At 41.4% G+C, this 17,771-nt stretch overlaps 1 protein-coding gene across 3 annotated transcripts in view; it reads right to left on the minus strand.

Annotated features, from left to right (window-relative positions):
• The window catches only part of EPS15L1 (epidermal growth factor receptor pathway substrate 15 like 1), a 189,749-nt gene that overhangs the window by 104,671 nt on the left and 67,307 nt on the right, over window positions 1-17,771 (minus strand). For all 3 annotated transcript variants that reach the window (XM_069962267.1, XM_069962268.1, XM_069962270.1), the window contains 3 exons: window positions 7,333-7,497; window positions 2,018-2,147; window positions 1,780-1,928 (listed from right to left, as the gene is read on the minus strand). In XM_069962267.1, the coding sequence (XP_069818368.1) occupies window positions 1,780-1,928; window positions 2,018-2,147; window positions 7,333-7,497 (444 nt within the window). The remainder of the gene's footprint in view (window positions 1-1,779; window positions 1,929-2,017; window positions 2,148-7,332; window positions 7,498-17,771) is intronic.

Raw genomic sequence — 17,771 nt, forward strand, 5'->3', positions numbered from 1 at the left:
TCACATTCTCTATCAACCCCCCCCCCCACACACACACACACACACACACACACACATAAATCTGAGAAACATATAGAGGGGGATCTGGGTCCCCTAAAGAAACAGCAGTATAATTATGAATACATAACAGTATTCACTCCAAAACTGCAGCCTAAAGATAAGGCTGGTCTGGGAGTTCTACCCTTAATTCTGCTGATCTTAAAGTGCACTTTATTGTCCTTTTACTTGTGTGTTCTATGTCCTTATTGCTGTCCTGTTACATTGTGTACATGTATGCCCAGTGCCATTTGCTTATATATTTTTGTAACATTATCTGCACTATTTTGTTGTATTGTATATGCCTCCTGTGCCTCCCTAGGGGATTGTTGCTGTGTATTACCCTGTAATTTCTATTTTTTTAATATTATGTGGAATTATTGAATAAAGTATTACTTTTTTGGATTACTTATGATATATTTATATCTCCAGAATTTTTTTCCGTCCTTACATTGGGCAGCTACAGTCCACTTTATGCACAAAAGTAGCTGCCCAGGTCGCTCTTAAAGGGACCTAAGTAGCTGTGAAAGGAATGGGACCTATGTCGCTCTTAAAGGGAACAATGTCTAAAGAGCGACCTGGGTCCCTTTAAGAGCGACCTGGGTCCCTTTAAGAGCGACCTGGGTCCCTTTAAGAGCGACCTGGGTCCCTTTAAGAGCGACCTGGGTCCCTTTAAGAGCGACCTGGGTCCCTTTAAGAGCGACCTGGGTCCCTTTAAGAGCGACCTGGGTCCCTTTAAGAGCGACCTGGGTCCCTTTAAGGGTACAAACACACACACCGTATACACAGCAGATACGCAGTTGCAGATTTGATGCTGTGTTCAGTTATTTAGATCTAATCTGCTGCGTATTTGCTGCGTATCGCAGCAGTAAATACGCTGCATATATGGTGTGTGTGTTTGTACCCTAAGAGCGACTTGAGTCCCTTTAAGAGCGACCTTGGTCCCTTTAAGGGACCCGGGTCGCTCTTAAAGGGATCCAAATCGCTGTTAAAGGGACCCAAGTCGCTCTTAAAGGGACCCAGGTCGCTCGTAAAGGGATGGGACACAGGTCGCTCTTAAAGGGATGGGACCCAAGTCGCTCTTAAAAGGGACTGGACCCAAGTCGCTCTTAAAGGGACGGGACCCAAGTCGCTCTTAAAAGGGACGGGACCCAAGTCGCTCTTAAAGGGACGGGACCCAAGTCGCTCTTAAAGGGATAGGACCCAAGTCGCTCTTAAAAGTATGTGACCCAAGTTGCTATTAAAGGGACCCATGTTGCTCTTAAAAGGGACGGGAACCATGTCTCTCTTAAAGGGACGGGACCCAAGTTGCTCTTTAAAGGGACCCATGTCACTCAAAGGGACGGGACCCAAGTCGCTCTTAAAGGGACGGGACCCAAGTCGCTCTTAAAGGGACGGGACACAAGTCGCTCTTAAAGGGATGGCACCCAGGGTTAAAGTTTCTCTTAAAAGGAAGTCACTGGTAAAGCGGCGCTCTGGAAGTCACTAGTAAAGGGGCGCTCTTTTCAAGCACTATGTATTTCCCTGGAAAGGCAAATCTAGTTATTATATGCACTTTTGATTTTGCCTACTTGTGTGGAGTTACGCCTGATATGTTCATTACTGCACTTTCGTTCAGTAAATGAAAATTTAATAAAATTACTGTAATAAAAAAAAGTTTGAAATAAAAGGGGGTCTTGAGACGTTTGACTTTCAGCTTGTACAGTAGCTACAAAATGCATTTTGATTGTTACCATATCTCACCTTTAAAGGCAATGTCATCGAATGGACATTATTCTTAGTGAAGGGGTCAGTAGAAAATGGGTCACCTTTACTGGACTTCTGAAATGGGTCATCTGAAGGAGGAGCATGAAATGGGTCACTTTCCTTGAACGGATCATCACCAAAAGGATCTGAACAAATAATATTGAGACTGCATAAGTCCACAATCTATTTAACACATGCTGTCATGAAAAGAGCCTAATTGAATGAGTGCACTTACTGCTCTTGAACGGGTCAGCTCCTTTAAATGGATCAGATGTGAAGGGATCCTCAGTTTGGAATGGATCAGAATAAATATCTTGATTGTTGTTACTATTGAACAAAAGAGCTTTGTTCTTAAATGGATCATCCTGTTAAACAGACAGACAAATAATGGTTAGGTTGCACAAATCAATCACTCAATTCATGGATTTCTGGATAGATTTTTAGCAAGAGCAGGGTCGGGATTGCCATGGAAACCTTACCCACTTAACTCCCAATACCCACAAAATATTGCTGGGTGTATTGCATTCTGAACGCATATGTGGAAACCCAGCCTTGATATAAGAAACCTAACTTCCAGAAATAACTACAGTGGAAGGAACTGGCAACAGATATTGAGTTTGTTAAGGCATTATTAGGATTATAGTTGCTTGTGACTAAAAGTGATCTAGCTTTCTAAACTTCTAAAAGGGGTGTAATACATGAAGACTGGTTTTATAAAATGCCTTCCAGATGATGAGGAGGAAAAAAAAATTTAGACAGACTAACAAATTCTGCCTATTATGTTGAGTAATGGTGATCCTGCACAATGTGGGCAGCCTTAATTTGGACTTGTACCTACTTCCTATGTAGTTGCAACAAACCCTTGACAATTTCCTTTGACAATTCATGTGACCAAAAGGTGAAATCGGCAAGTAAAACACACATTTACATGGATGTCTCAAAATCCACAGTGTATAAATATCTGCTATATTAGCACATTATACATGATATGACAAGGCCCAGTCACTAGTTTAAAAAACAAAACAAATTCATATCATCTAATGATTTATGAGCACAGAGAGCAAGTTTGGTTTGTTATCTATTTAACCCCTTAGAAATAAAGGTTTTCAGTTCTTACATGTTCACAGCAAAACTTCATCTTTTGGAATGCCACATGCTCAGGGTACCTGTACATGTTGTGGAACAGCCACAGAAAACATATGCTGCAGCTCTTTGCTACAGCTATGCTTGCCACAAACCTATGAAAATTTGTTTAGTAAAAATCTGCATTAAAGGAGAAGTCTGGCAAAATTTTTATTTAAGTATTGTATTGCCTCCCAAAAGTTATACAAATCCCCAATATACACTTATTACGGGAAATGCTTATAAAAAGTGTTTTTCCCTGCACTTACTACTGCATCAAGGCTTCACTTCCTGGATAAAATGGTGATGTCACGACCCGACTCCCAGAGCTGTGTGGGCTGTGGCTGCTTGAGAGGATGATGGCAGGGGGACACTGAGGGACACTGAACAGTAAGTGCAGGGAAAAGCATATTGTGTGTTTATTGGCGATTTGTATAACTTTTGGGGGGGCAATACAATAATTAAAGAAGAAGTCTGGTGAAAATCCGGAGAGAAAATCCAGTGAAAAGTACTAAAAGTAGGAAACCTTCTAATGTCCTTACCCCACACTCTTGTGGGTTAACCTAACTACATTAAATTACAAATTGGAGACAGAGCATAAAACCATTATCTTCCCTTCCTCTATAGAGCATTGCAAAATGTGTACCTTGCCAGACCTACAAGTGCATCTCAATTATTATTATTATTATTTTTTTTTTTTCAGTAATTCAATTCAAAAAGTGAAACACCTACATTATATAGAGTTATTAAAAACAAAAGTGACCTTTTTTCTGGTGTTTTTGTTAATGTTGATGATCATGGCTTAAAGTGAATGAAAACCCAAAATTCAATATCTAAAAAATGTGATTATTATATAAAACTGTAAAAAAAAAAAAAAAGAATACATAAATATTGGCAAAATAAAAAGTATGTACAGTAAATGCACTAAATACTTGGTCAGGGCTCCTTTGGCATGAATGACTGCATCGATGTGGTGTGTCATGGAGGAGATCAGCCAGTGGCACTGCAGAGGTGTTATGGAAGACCAGGTTGCTTTGATAGCAGGCTTCAGCTCGTCTGCATTGTTGGGTCTGGTGTCTCTCATCTTCCCTTTGATAATACCCCACAGATTCTCTATGGAGCTAAGGTCAGGATAGTTTGCTGGCCAATCAAGCTCATTGATGCTGTGGTTATTAAACCAGGTATTGGTACTTTTGGCAGTGTGGACAATTGTCAAATCCAGCTGGAAAATTAAAATTCCATCCCCAAAAAGCTTGTCAGCAGAGGGAAGCAAGAAGGGCTCTAATATTTCTTAGTAGTCGGCGGTGCTGACTTTCATCTTGATAAAACACTATGAACCTACCCCACAGCAGATGCCATGGCTCCCCAAACCATCATTGATTGTGGAAACGTCACACTAGACCTCAAGCAGCTTGCACTGTGTCCCACTCCAGACTCTGGGATCTTGATTCCCAAATTAAATGCAAAATTTATTTTCATCTGAAAACACCACTAAGCCATAGTCCAGTGCTTTTTCTCCTTGGCCCAGGTAATATGCTTCTTGCAATGTCTATTGGTCATGAGTGACTTGACACACAGAATGTGACACTTATAGCCTTGATATGTCTGTGTGTGGTGGCTCTTGAAGCACTAACTCCAGGAATCTCCCCCAAATTTTTGAATGGCCCTTTCATAGTAATCCTATGAGGGCTGTGGTTATCCCGCTTGCTTGTGCACCCTTTTCTACCACACTTTTTCCTTCCACTCAACTTTCCATTAATATGCTTTGACAGAGCACTCTGTGAACCACAGGCTTCTTTAGCAATGACCTTTTGGGATTAACCCTCTATGTGGAGTGTGTCAATAACTGCCTTCTAGACATCTGTCTAGTCAGCAGTCTTCCCAATGACTGTGTTGCCTACTAAAACAGACTTAAGGAACTTTTTAAACATTTAGGAGTTCTCTCCTAAAGAAGTTCTCTTTATTTGTAATGACTCTATATAATATAGGTGATAAATTTTTTGATTATCTACACACTCAGTATTTTGGTCAGTCTTTTTTCAAACAAAACCAGAAGTGGGTTGAAAACACAGAAGCTGTGCAAATCTTTACAATATCTATTATAATTTTGCCCTGTCAGTTCCACTCCTGATTTTGGATGAAAAAATACTGACCAAAAAAACTGATGGAAATAATATGTGTGAACGTAGACTTTAAATTGACAGATTTTTTTTTCGAATTATATTCTAATTTATTGAGATGCACTTGTATACTGTCACCATGTTGGGGGAAAAAAACACCCTTTCTTCTGCTCTAAACCGGTATGTAGGATCTGTAAAATGGTATAAAATACCAGTAGGCTGAAAAAAAACTTTGTTGTAGGCATTTGAAAAGATATGGACAAAGCAGAAATAAAAATTACTCACAAATAACCTGTGGGTTCATTCAAATATGGATGCACATGGGTGCATTTGTCTGTCCTATTAGTTAAAAGGTTTAGCTATATTACCTTAAGGGATATTTTCTTCTCAGCTAACATAGCTAAACCTTAAGGGCTCAACAAGTACATTCTTTTTCCTGATATGCTGTTCTTTTCCGCCCATTGTTGACAGCGGTGTAGGTTACCAATCATCTATGTATAAAAAAACAGTGGTCTGGCTGGTGTTTATATAGATATAGGTCTATATTCATCAAAAGATGTAAAATATACACTGGTGTAAACTGACCACAGCAACCAATAAGAGCTCAGCTTTCGTTTTACCAGAGCTGAAAGCTGAGCTCTGATTTGTTGCTATGGGCACTTTACACCAGTGTATATTTTACAACCTTTGATAAATCTCCCTCATAGAGAGAGAGAGAGAGAGAGAGAGAGAGAGAGCGCATGTGTATACATACATATGTTGCAGTGAAATGATAGAATTCAGGGATTTGATCAAATCACTAGGGATTTGATCAAATACCAGAAATGATGGAATGAACGCATCGTTGCATCATCTCCCTAGGGATTTGATCAAATCACTGACCCCTTTCAGGGAAATGATGGAATGAACGATCGAGAAATCGCCTGGCTCTATTATCGGTGGCAGAGGCGGACGGGGGAACAGAGCGGCAAACCTCCCCAGCAGACTTATTGCGGCAGGGTGGACGGAGAGCAGAGCAGGCACACCTCCCCACCAGGCATACGGCGTTGGGGCGGACGGGGGAGCAGAGTGGAGAGGCCAAGGGAGCAGGAGGCATGTCACAGGGTGGGGTGGACAGGGGAGCGGAGCGGCACACCTCCCGACAGGCGTAAAGGCAGGAAGCGGAGGGGCTGGGGGAGCAAGGAGGCACGTAGCAGAGGAGATGAGCGGAACGGGGAGCAGAGAGGCGGCTGCGGACGCGCATCGGAGGCAGAGCGGACAGGCTGGGGGGAGCAGACAGTCGATACGGTAAGCGAATTCTATGTCGCAGGGGGAAATGATAGAGTTCGTTCTATCATTTCCCTGAAAGGGGTGAGTGATTTGATCAATTCCCTAGGGAAATGATGGAACAGTGCGGCCATTACATCATTTCCCAGGATTTGATCGAACCCCTGATTTCACTGCAACATATAGATAGAGATATTACAGTATGTTTGCACACTCTATATATACACACACATATATACATATATATATGCACATACATATACATACACACACACCAGCCAGACCACCGTTTTTAGAGCAGGGTAGTAGTCGGTAACCTAGACAACCAACTGTGAAGGGAGGAAAAATCCAGCATTATCAGCAGGAGGCAAGTTTGCTAAATAAATGTATTTGCAAAAATATTTAACTTGATGTGCCATACACATTTAGCTATTTTAGTTGAGAGGGGGATTTAACTTATTATTTAATAACCTAAAATGTTTATTCACACATTTGATGTTGAAGGTCTAGCCTTGGATAGGCCAATAAAGCTAGAACAGCAGGGAGACAATTCTGTACTGTACTTGTGCAACTGCTGCAGCCTTTTAAACACTTAGACATGCACAGTACTTGCAATTACTTTGATGGGACAAAGCTGTCATAACACGCACCATACTAAAAGCATGGCAACTGAAGTTACAGAGCAGAAGTAAACATTGAATAACTTGCACAAGCACATAAGCCCCTCAAACAGATGATCGGTGAGGTGCTGGGAGCTGGACCCCCACTTATGGCAAAGTTAAATGTACGATTGGGATCATTTCCCTTACTGTTGAAGCATGTGATTTTATTTTTATTTCAGCCATATTTTGTAAATATTAAGCAAATTTACATAATTTATCACACTTAACTGCATTAAGGATCTATCAAAACCTGAAAAATTTTACGAATGGACTAAAAAATAAACCAAGAGAGTACAGCCATTAGTCTATGGGCAAATCACTACGAAATGTTGGTTACCAGGAACCGCTTCTTTAGGGCCTGAATCAGTGCTGTTTCTCACCGCTGCTGTGGAAAGTTCCAGCCTCTCTCTTGAAGGAAAGACCTCAACATCAGATAAGTTATTCAGACTTCCCTCATGGTCTCCGTTGAGTGCATTATTGTATTGTTCAATAGTTTTGTTCATTTCCTGCTGAGTCTCCTGAAGCTGTGACAATTTACTTCGGGCCTGGAAAAAGGAAATAAAGGGAAATGTATTAACTAATAAGCTGTAGAGCACAGCTTCTCAAACTTTTTCAGTTCAGGCCTCACCAGCCAAACAATGATATTGCTCAGGGTTCTCCATTGGTGGACGGTGATGTGAGAAGAGAGAAAAAGTACTCAGGTTAACACCAATTGGCTCTTAAAGGGGTACTCTAGTATGAGAAAATTGTATTTAAATGAAACTATCACCCCAAGATATATAACTTTTTAATATATTTGTAGGGATGGTCCGAACCTGCCGAACCGAACCTACGCTCGGCAGCAGATTCCCGCTGTCTGCCCGCTCTGTGGAGCGGGCGGATACAGCGGGAGTAACGCCTGGAAAACTGGGATACAGCCTATGGCTATGGCTGTATCCGAGTTTTCCAGGCGGTCCTCCCGCTGGATCCGCCCACTCCACGGAGCAGGCAGACAGCGGGAATCATTACCGAGGGTTCGAATCATTACAGAGGGATCGGGTTCATACGAAACCGAACTCTGTTCGGACCATCCCTAGATATTTGGTATTAACAATAGTCCTTGCTTCAGTACCTTTTTTACCACTGACAGGAAATGGAGAACGGAAGGACTACAAAACTTGTATTGAACCCTAGCTTCTGTCCCCAATGTCAACACATCATCTCTGATATCACAGGAGGCTTGGCTGAATCTCCCACCCCCTCAGTCATTCACCAATTCACTATATCTGACCAGACTTTCCAGCCTACACCTGATCAGGCAAGGGGTGACAGAAGCAGCTGCTGCAACTTCACAGATGTGCAAAACTCTGCAGTGAAATTAGGGCTATGTTCACACATGTTGGAGTTTTATTGCATCACTTCAGCGTCTTCACAAAAATTATGCAGTAATTGCAGTTGATGCAAATGATGCTAAACAGTACAGAAGATCAGAGCCAGCACTGCCAATCCCACCTGGACAGAAACGAGGCATGAACAGTATATCCAGTGTAAGATATCATATAAAGTCCATATTGTGGGGCTCAAGTTCAAAGATAAAAGAAGCTTAATTATAATACGTGCGTAGAGATGAAATGAAAAAAAATGCATAAATTAAATTAAAAAGGATCATTACTTTTTTCTAATATCGCTGTTACAGGTAGAGAATACAGTGTGCTGTGTGGTGTTACAGGTAGAGAATACAGCGTGCTGTGTGGTGTTACAGGTAGAGAACACAGCGTGCTGTGTGGTGTTACAGGTAGAGAATACAGTGTGCTGTTACAGGTAGAGAATACAGCGTGCTGTTACAGGTAGAGAATACAGCATGCTGTGTGGTGTTACAGGTAGAGAATACAGTGTGCTGTGTGGTGTTACAGGTAGAGAATACAGCGTGCTGTTACAGGTAGAGAATACAGAGTGCTGTGTGGTGTTACAGGTAGAGAATACAGCGTGCTGTGTGGTGTTACAGGTAGAGAATACAGCGTGCTGTGTGGTGTTACAGGTAGAGAGCACAGCGTGCTGTGTGGTGTTACAGGTAGAGAGCACAGCGTGCTGTGTGGTGTTACAGGTAGAGAATACAGCGTGCTGTGTGGTGTTACAGGTAGAGAATACAGCGTGCTGTGTGGTGTTACAGGTAGAGAATACAGCGTACTATGTGGTGTTACAGGTAGAGAATACAGCCTGCTGTGTGGTGTTACAGGTAGAGAATACAGCGTGCTGTGTGGTGTTACAGGTAGAGAATACAGCTTGCTGTGCGGTGTTACAGGTAGAAAATACAGCGTGCTGTGTGGTGTTACAGGTAGAAAATACAGCGTGCTGTGTGGTGTTACAGGTAGAAAATACAGCGTGCTGTGTGGTGTTACAGGTAGAGAATACAGTGTGCTGTGTGTTGTTACAGGTAGAGAATACAGTGTGCTGTATGGTGTTACAGGTAGAGAATACAGTGTGCTGTGTGGTGTTACAGGTAGAGAATACAGTGTGGTGTTACAGGTAGAGAATACAGCGTGCTGTTACAGGTAGAGAATACAGCATGCTCTGTGGTGTTACAGGTAGAGAATACGACATGCTGTGTGGTGTTACAGCAGGTAGAGAATACAGGGTGCTGTGTGGTGTTACAGGTAGAGAATACAGCATGCTGTGTGGTGTTACAGGTAGAGAATACGACATGCTGTGTGGTGTTACAGCAGGTAGAGAATACAGGGTGCTGTGTGGTGTTACAGGTAGTAATAGCGTGCTGTGTGGTGTTAGATGTGGAGAATACAGCGTGCTATGTAATGTTACAGGTAGAGAATACTGCTGTGCTGTGTGTGCAAGGTCTTCAGACATTGCAAATCACAGAGGCGTATCAGAAATTAAAACTTCAGCAGACCACCACTATCACATATGGCTCAATCCACCCCAACACCCCACCGTCTGCACTTACCTGCTCGCTGTCAACGTGTGTATTAGCGCCGGCAGCAAGCAGGAAACGAGGAGCGAGTGCTTACCTGACAGGTCGGCAGTCGCTTACTCCCGGACATCGCATGGTGTAATAGGGGCTTTAACAATAATATGCTGCTAAACATTGCTCCCACCTAGCATGAATGCTACTCCACCCCAAAACAGCTGTCTGTGGATGGATACCTGCCTTTGGTATGTCCCTTGTCAAAAGGGACTAGGCAACATGAAAACAGCACCAGAGAGTGATCCTATATTATTTATTTATTATATATAATTTGCCAATCATTGTGGGTAGCCTACTGATGAAACTGTGGGCCATCCATGTATTTTGCAGACCACAAATGTACAAAACGTAGTTGGAATACTAACTGATGAACACAGATTTGGACAGATCAAAAAAAAAATTTTTAATTGTGGATTAGTCATAAGGATACTGCTAGTTTTACATTTAACTGTATAGAGTATTTTATATGTAAACTGACTAGCCATATACAGTGGTTTCTTGGATTAAGAGCATAATTCGTTCTGGGACCATGCTTGTAATCCAAATAATTCTTAAACCAAAATAGATTTTCCCATAAGAAAGCATTGATATCCAGTTAATTGGTTCCACACCCAAAAAATAATGATTTTTTTTTTATTCTGAACATGTAAAACAAATGAAACAAACATTTAGAAAGCTGGATATGTCAGTATACTGTATTACTGTACAGTATAGCCTTCAGCACGTGGAGGATAATGTATAGTAAGTGCCTAAACCTGAAAAAACAGCAGCAGTTTGTAGATACAGGATGGAACTGCAGATCCCCATAATGCAGTAGTGTAGTACAAAAGGCTAGAATAGAGAAGCAGGGCTGCTGTCAGTGGTATGTGTGGTCGCATGACAGCAATGGGGAAGGGGTGTGTGTTCAGCATGTACCGATCAGTAAGTGAGAACTACAGAGCTATGCAGGAAGATAGTGACAGAAACTTTTCTATAAAGCAGTGTGAATGTGTGAGTTCAGGCACATTATAGCAGCAGTGTGTATAGATGAGTGTAAGTGCTGGCACATTAGAGCTGGAATGGAGAGGACTGACAGGAAGGAATAAGCAGGGTATAAGGTGAGCACATTATAATAGCACAGTGCTTCACAGGCCTCACCAACAGGTCATGTTTTGAGGATTTCCTTAGTATTTCACAGGTGATATCATTATACTCAGTGCATCAGGTATTGGCAAAGGTGTCCTTTGTATGGGATATCCTCAAAACATGACCTGTTGGTGAGGCCTGAGGACTGGAATTGAGAAGCACTGTAATAGCACACTCTGTCCAGCGAGAGATGGGTTACAGCTACGAAGAGATTACCTCCATAGTCCTGTCCCCTGATGCAAGCCCCAGCCTGAAGTGGATCTGCTATGATTTTAAAGGCGAGGGAGATTTCCTGGGTCAGATTACAGGGCTGTAGATCCCGCTATGCAGACCATGCCTCTTTCCAGACATGGCCTCAGCTTCTACCTTAAACTGTTCATTGTTGGTACACTCCACATAAGAAGATCATTTACTTTGGAACGTAATCTACAAACAAAATGACTTTTGAGTTTTAACAACAAAGTTGGATCAGTCCAGTAAGCCAGGACTACTACCCCCATCTGCCTGCTTTCACTGTTTGATTTTATTGCAAGTTAGTGAGAGGATGATGGGAATCAGTCTCTTGATTTGAACCACATTTGTGCTGACCATATATTTGAAGCATTTCAGTATAATGACTATATGGCTATTTATATGATTATCTAGTTGTTTTATACACCTTTATGGGTTTTTTTTAATTGTTTTCATATGCTTACTTACCACATTCCCTAACCCTCTGTGTTTGTCTATTGCACTATAAGGGCCCCAGGGCTTATACATTTGTATGGTTTATGCTTTTTATGTGTCTGAGTATTCTATCCTGGAAAGGAGAGAAAGACACCTCAGGTTTAAGATTATTTTTTTACCACATTTTATTACTATAAATTGACATATATTATCAGATTTTGCTTTGAGGATTGGTATGTTTAGAATTTCTTTTCTTGATGAACTCGCTTAAGAAAAGAGGCACTGCGGGGCTGTGGCATGGATGCTCTTGGCCCCACCTCTTTGACCTTGCATAGGTAGAATAAAAGATCTTTTTTACATGAATAACAGCACCAGCAGCCAAATTGACCAAAGGAAAGGACATGGAATTCATAACCCTACAGTACAGATTTGCTTTAAAGGACAACAAATTTTCCCAGTAATTGAAGCACATTACAAAGTTATATAACACTGTAATATACTTCAATCACCTGTCTGTCCTCCTTCCCTGTCTTTTCCCCCCTCAACCCCCCAGCAGGAAGTGTAAGAAACTCCTTCATACCTAATTACTGTCGTCACCAGGCTGCTCTCTCAGCTCCTTCTAGTGACGATGAGTCATCAGCAGGAGGGCTGCTCTAGCTCCTGTCACACCAGCCTCCCCCTCCCCTGCCTGGTCAGGTGACTAGGCTTGCTCAGCTCCCATTGGCTGAGCAACTGTAAGCCATCTGTCATTCTGCAACTCAATAATGACTGGTGACTGACTCCCGGCACATAACCAGCTACAGGACCCCCTCCCCCATACTCCCTCCTGCTGCCGAGTGGACTCAGTGAGTGAGTGAGTGATGTCACTTGCTTATCTTTCTCCTCACTCCCGGCATGTCAGCTACACAGACGTCTTCTCTCTCCCCTGCTGCCCTGACCTAATTAGGGACGGCCATCCTGCAGAATGTACACTACAGTGAGGTGACAGTATGTGTGTGCAGCTTCAGTGTGTGTATATAGCCGTCTGACTGAAGAGAGCCAGAGAGGGGGTCATGTTTAGTGTATGATGGGAGTTGTAGTGAATGGAGGGGCAGGCACTTGCTGTGTCACAGCAGCCAAAGTGCATCATGGGAAGCTGAAACCAGGAAGCAAGGAATAAATGAAGAACAAGACTAGAAATCAGAAGGTACACAGACGGTGGGAAATTCAAACAGTGACAGATCAGGAGGGATGATAAGTATAAAAGCTAGGTTTCTGATTGGTTTTTGGTTTTTTTCCTTAGCGCGGGAGTTGTCCTTTAAAGTAAAGAATTGCTTTAACCCCAATGGTCTACACAGCTAGTGGTGTCACCGCTTGACAGATATCAATAAGAGCTTTAAGAGAATAACTTTGTTGCCTCTGTCTGTTTTTATATTCACTAAAAAAAGGCTTATATGTCTGCACTGCATAGCTTTATAAATGATGTCTTTAACCTCTTCACGACCCATGACGTAACTGATCGGCGATACGTACTTGTGGCCGGGCCTCAATGACACTATGGTGCTGATCCTGCGTCAGCAATCAGTTACTATTGGCTCCAGCAGCCCATAGTATTTGAGCACCAATATCACAGATCAATGCAGTACATAAGTTTATGTAAGCAAGCTACCGATAGAAAGTACAGATCATGGCGCAAAAAACAATGCCTCAAATATCCCCATAGACAAAAAACAAACAATATAATTATGGTAAACACAAAGGAGAAGTCCGGCGAAAATTTTTAATAAAGTATTGTATCGTCCCCCAAAAGTTATAAAAATCACCAATATACACTTATTACGGGAAGTGCACATAAAGTGCTTTTTCCCTGCACTCCAGCAGCCACAGCCCTCACTGCTATGGGAGTCGGGTCGTGACATCACCATTTTATCCAGGAAGTGAAGCCTTGATGCAGTAGTAAGTGCAGGAAAAAAACCTACTTTGTGTGTATTTCCCGTAATAATTGCGTATTGGTAATTTGTATAACTTTTGGGGGGCAATACAATAAAAATTTTCATCGGACTTCTTTAATTATTTATTTATTTTTAAGGTTTTAATTTTTTAAAAGCAGTCAAATAACATAAAAGTTATATAAGTTGCCTTTAATTGTAATGGTACTGACTTGAGGAACATAGATGACAAGTTTTTTCATAGGGTGAACAGCGTAAACACGAAAAACCCTGAAATTAAAGTTTTTTGTTTGTTTTTTTCCAATTTCATTGGGCAAATCCAGTTTTAAAGCAAATTTTATGGAAAAATGAAGTCTATAATTACAAAGTACAATTGGTTGCACAAAAAGTAAGGGCTCGTGTTTGTATTACTGTTAGTGAAAGCCATTGTACTAAAAATGTGTTATCAAAAATAGGCTGAGGAGGATGAAAACCAGACAAACCACATCCTTAAAGAAGCTTGAAAGGTTAAAAAGAGGAGGCACTCCTCATGTGTAGACACAACTAAAAGACAAAGCAGCATGTGAGACACCTTGGCCAGACTGTGTATTGGAAAAAAAAAAAAAAAGTATTGCAATAATGTTTGTCCCTTGTATATATAGTGTTGCTGTCATGTGTAATAACTTTTAGCATGTCATTAGAGATTTGAAAAGTTATTGAGCAATGAGACCCAATGCGATCCCTAGACCCACTGCGATCCCTAGATACGTATTTGGCTGGCCAAATATCCAACTCTTTTGCTTCATAATAGAGCAAAAGCATTGGCTATAATTACAGTCAGGGAGAGACGTGTGCAATCAAGCTCTCTCCGAGACTGTATCTCTGGATCACAGAGGATCTCCGCAGTGAGACCCTCTGTGATCAACAACATGACATGTCTGATGGCAAGCTTATGGAAACCTCTGAATGCAATTTTTTTTAATTCTTGCTGTGTATGTTTTTAACAGTTTCTCCACAGGTCTGTATTAACCTAGTACTTTATTAACCAAGTCATCCACACGTGTATCTACATTCCAACTCCCAATGTCCCGAGCAGTTGGAATGTATATAGCATGCAGGGTTTTTAATGTGTGTGGCGTTGCCTCAGCATTAGCAGCACACAAGTGTCTGCAGTCACTACAATGATGGACAGCAGCAATCGCGCTGAAGTAGCATTTATTTCTGTACTGTGGTGTTAGTTTAGTACAGGTGGAGCAATATTTATTTTTGCACTGTGGTGTCGGTTTGTTGCTGGAAAGTTTTATTGTTGCACTGCAGTGTTAATTTACTATGGATGGAGCAGTATTAACTGCTGTACTGTAATGATGATTTGGCGTTTCTAGGGGATATTATGTGCAATAGATGATGTATTTGGCGCTGCATAATATGTGTTTGAATATGTGTTTGTTGGTGAGGTCCCGGTATCAAAGACATGGACTGTCTGGTGAGGCCTGGGTACAAAAGAAAAAAACTAAATTTTTTTTACAGTTTAAATGAAACCCTCCTTAAAACCAATAAAAATCCTTTCTATCCTAAATTGGAACCTATATGCTGTTTAATGTGCTTTAAAAGAAATGTGAATTCTGCTAATAAATTAGCTGTTCAAAGTAATCAGTACATTTTATATTGTATTTGCAGGTTAGGAACATGAGAGACATGTCCACTGTTTCAGCACTTTCGTGTGCACATGTAGATGAAGATGTGTGCTATACATACTACACAACAAACACTTTAATTTAAAACATAAAATTTCATGCATTTCATAAAAGGCAGCACTAGCAGCATGACCTACCAATACTAGTTCTGTGCTCAATCCCTCTCAAATCCTGACAGGTTTTCCTGTAACAGCCCAGGAACACTGGTGATCCTTCAGCCCCGAAAGCGGATGGAAATAGACAGAGATGGTTGTACCTGGATTGGATGCCACAGCAGCTGTGCTGGGCTTGCTGTTGGGTACCCACAGAATTTTTGCAGTGATAAGAGGAGTCTGGCATAGGCTGGTCTCCAACAGTCATGTGGCAAAAGCTGGCCTGGAGCTAGAGTACTAGTGGCAGGGCCCCACGAATGCAGGCCCACAGTGAACGCAGATGATGCTCCAGGGATCAAAAGTTTGGTTATTGCAAAACTATTTATAAATTTGTGTTACTATGGTCCCTAAGGTAAATGAGAGGAGATACCTTTGGGTGACTTCCCCAAAGAAACATGGGTTTAGATACTAAAATTGAAAAAAAATTTAAAGTCTCCATCTCATGCTATAAAATTCTGCTTACCTAAAGATCAATCTTCAGGTGTTATGAAAGGCATCAGTCAGGAGTCTCGCCTATACTAGAGACCAAGGAAGAAGAGTCAAGGGAAAATGAAGGAGAAGGTTATACCTCCCTCAGTACTTCTCAAAAGAGGTGAAGAAATACAATACATATCTAAATGTATTAACCACTCAACTAGGAAGTACTTCATCTAAGGGCCCTATTACACCAACAGACGTCTGACAGATTATCAGACCGATTTTTAAAACCAAAGCCAGGAACGGACTATAAACAGAGAACAGGTCATAGGTCATAAAGGAAAGACTGAGATTTCTGTCTTTTTCAAATCCATTCCAGGCTTTGGTGGAAAAAAAAAATCTGTCAGACATATGTTTGTGTAATAGGGCCATAAGCTTATCTGTGATGATCTCAACAAGATAAGGGAGCGTGGACTAAGGGTCCTTTTATTTAGAGAACAAGTGATTTGTTGTCTCCATTATTTCAATACTGCATTGTAAATTAGTATCCTAGTATCAAGTGTACTCCCAGTGATCCCTACAAACAACCAAACAATGCTTGTTTACACCAAAAGATTGGCAAACAAAAGTTTATCTGTCAGCTGCAATTCACATTCCAACCTGCAGGCACTGTTAGGGTACTATTATGGTGCGTTTACACAGACAGATTTATCTGACAGATTTTTGAAGCCCAAACCAGGAACAGACTATAAACAGGGAACAGGTCATAAAGGAAAGACTGGGATCTATCCTCTTTTCAAATCCATTCCTGGCTTTGGCTTCCAAAATCTGTCAGATAAATCTGTGTAAACGCAGCATTACATGGCCCAATAATCTGCTACATCTGCACTCGTTTACTGGGCCTATTACACGGCTTGATAATCGTTTGACAAGGGCTGCATGGACAATGTTACCAATGTCCTTGCAGCCCTTGCTTAAACTGCATACATTACCTATTCATGGTCCAGGGTGCTCCTCTTGCGGTCTGCTTCTCCCCGGGTCCCGTGGGCTGCAGCTTCTGGGCGGCCTGTCTTAGCTCACAGGCCACTCAGCTAATCACTGGCTGCAGCTGTCCCGGCCAGTGATTGGCTGAGCAGCCTGTCACCTAAGACATGCCGCTCTAAAGCTGCAGCTGCAGGACCCAGGGAGAAGCAGAGCACAAGAGGAGCCCTGGTTCATGGATAGGTATAATGTATGCACTTTACAAATTGTCAGCCACCGGCCGCGCACAACTATTACATGTAGAGATGCGTGGTCGGTGCCCAACAATTATAAGTCCAAACCTATATCAACCATCAGCCAAAGATCGTTGTGTTTATTACACAGAACCATAATCGGCCGGAGAGAGCCGATTCGAACGATTATCGTTCCGTGTCATAGGGCCCTTAGATAGCTGTTACGTTATTGACCATGGTAACATTGACATGTTATCTATATTCTTCAGGTCAGTCAGATTACCATGATACCCGATTTATTTTACTATGTTAACAAATACTTTTTTTTTTTTTTTATAAATCTGGTATAAATTGCCCTATTATTCCTATATAATATTCCTATAACTTTTTTTGTGTTTCAGTCTTTTGGGCTGTGTGAGGGATTAATTTTTTTGTGCTGTCATCTGTAGTTTGTATCTTTACCACTTTTTGCATATACAGTGGTGCCTTGGATTATGAGCATAATTCCGTACGGGATTGTGCTTGAAACCCAAATCCACTCTTAAACAAAAGCAAATTTTCCCATAAGAAATCAGTGATATGCAGACAATTGGTTCCACACCACCAAAATAATGATTTTTAAAAAAATTCTAAATAACATGTAGGACATATGAAACAAATAATGAAAAACAGCTGAATATGTGAT

Source organism: Dendropsophus ebraccatus, chromosome 3 (genome assembly GCF_027789765.1).
Source record: "Dendropsophus ebraccatus isolate aDenEbr1 chromosome 3, aDenEbr1.pat, whole genome shotgun sequence".
Lineage (NCBI taxonomy): Eukaryota > Metazoa > Chordata > Amphibia > Anura > Hylidae > Dendropsophus > Dendropsophus ebraccatus.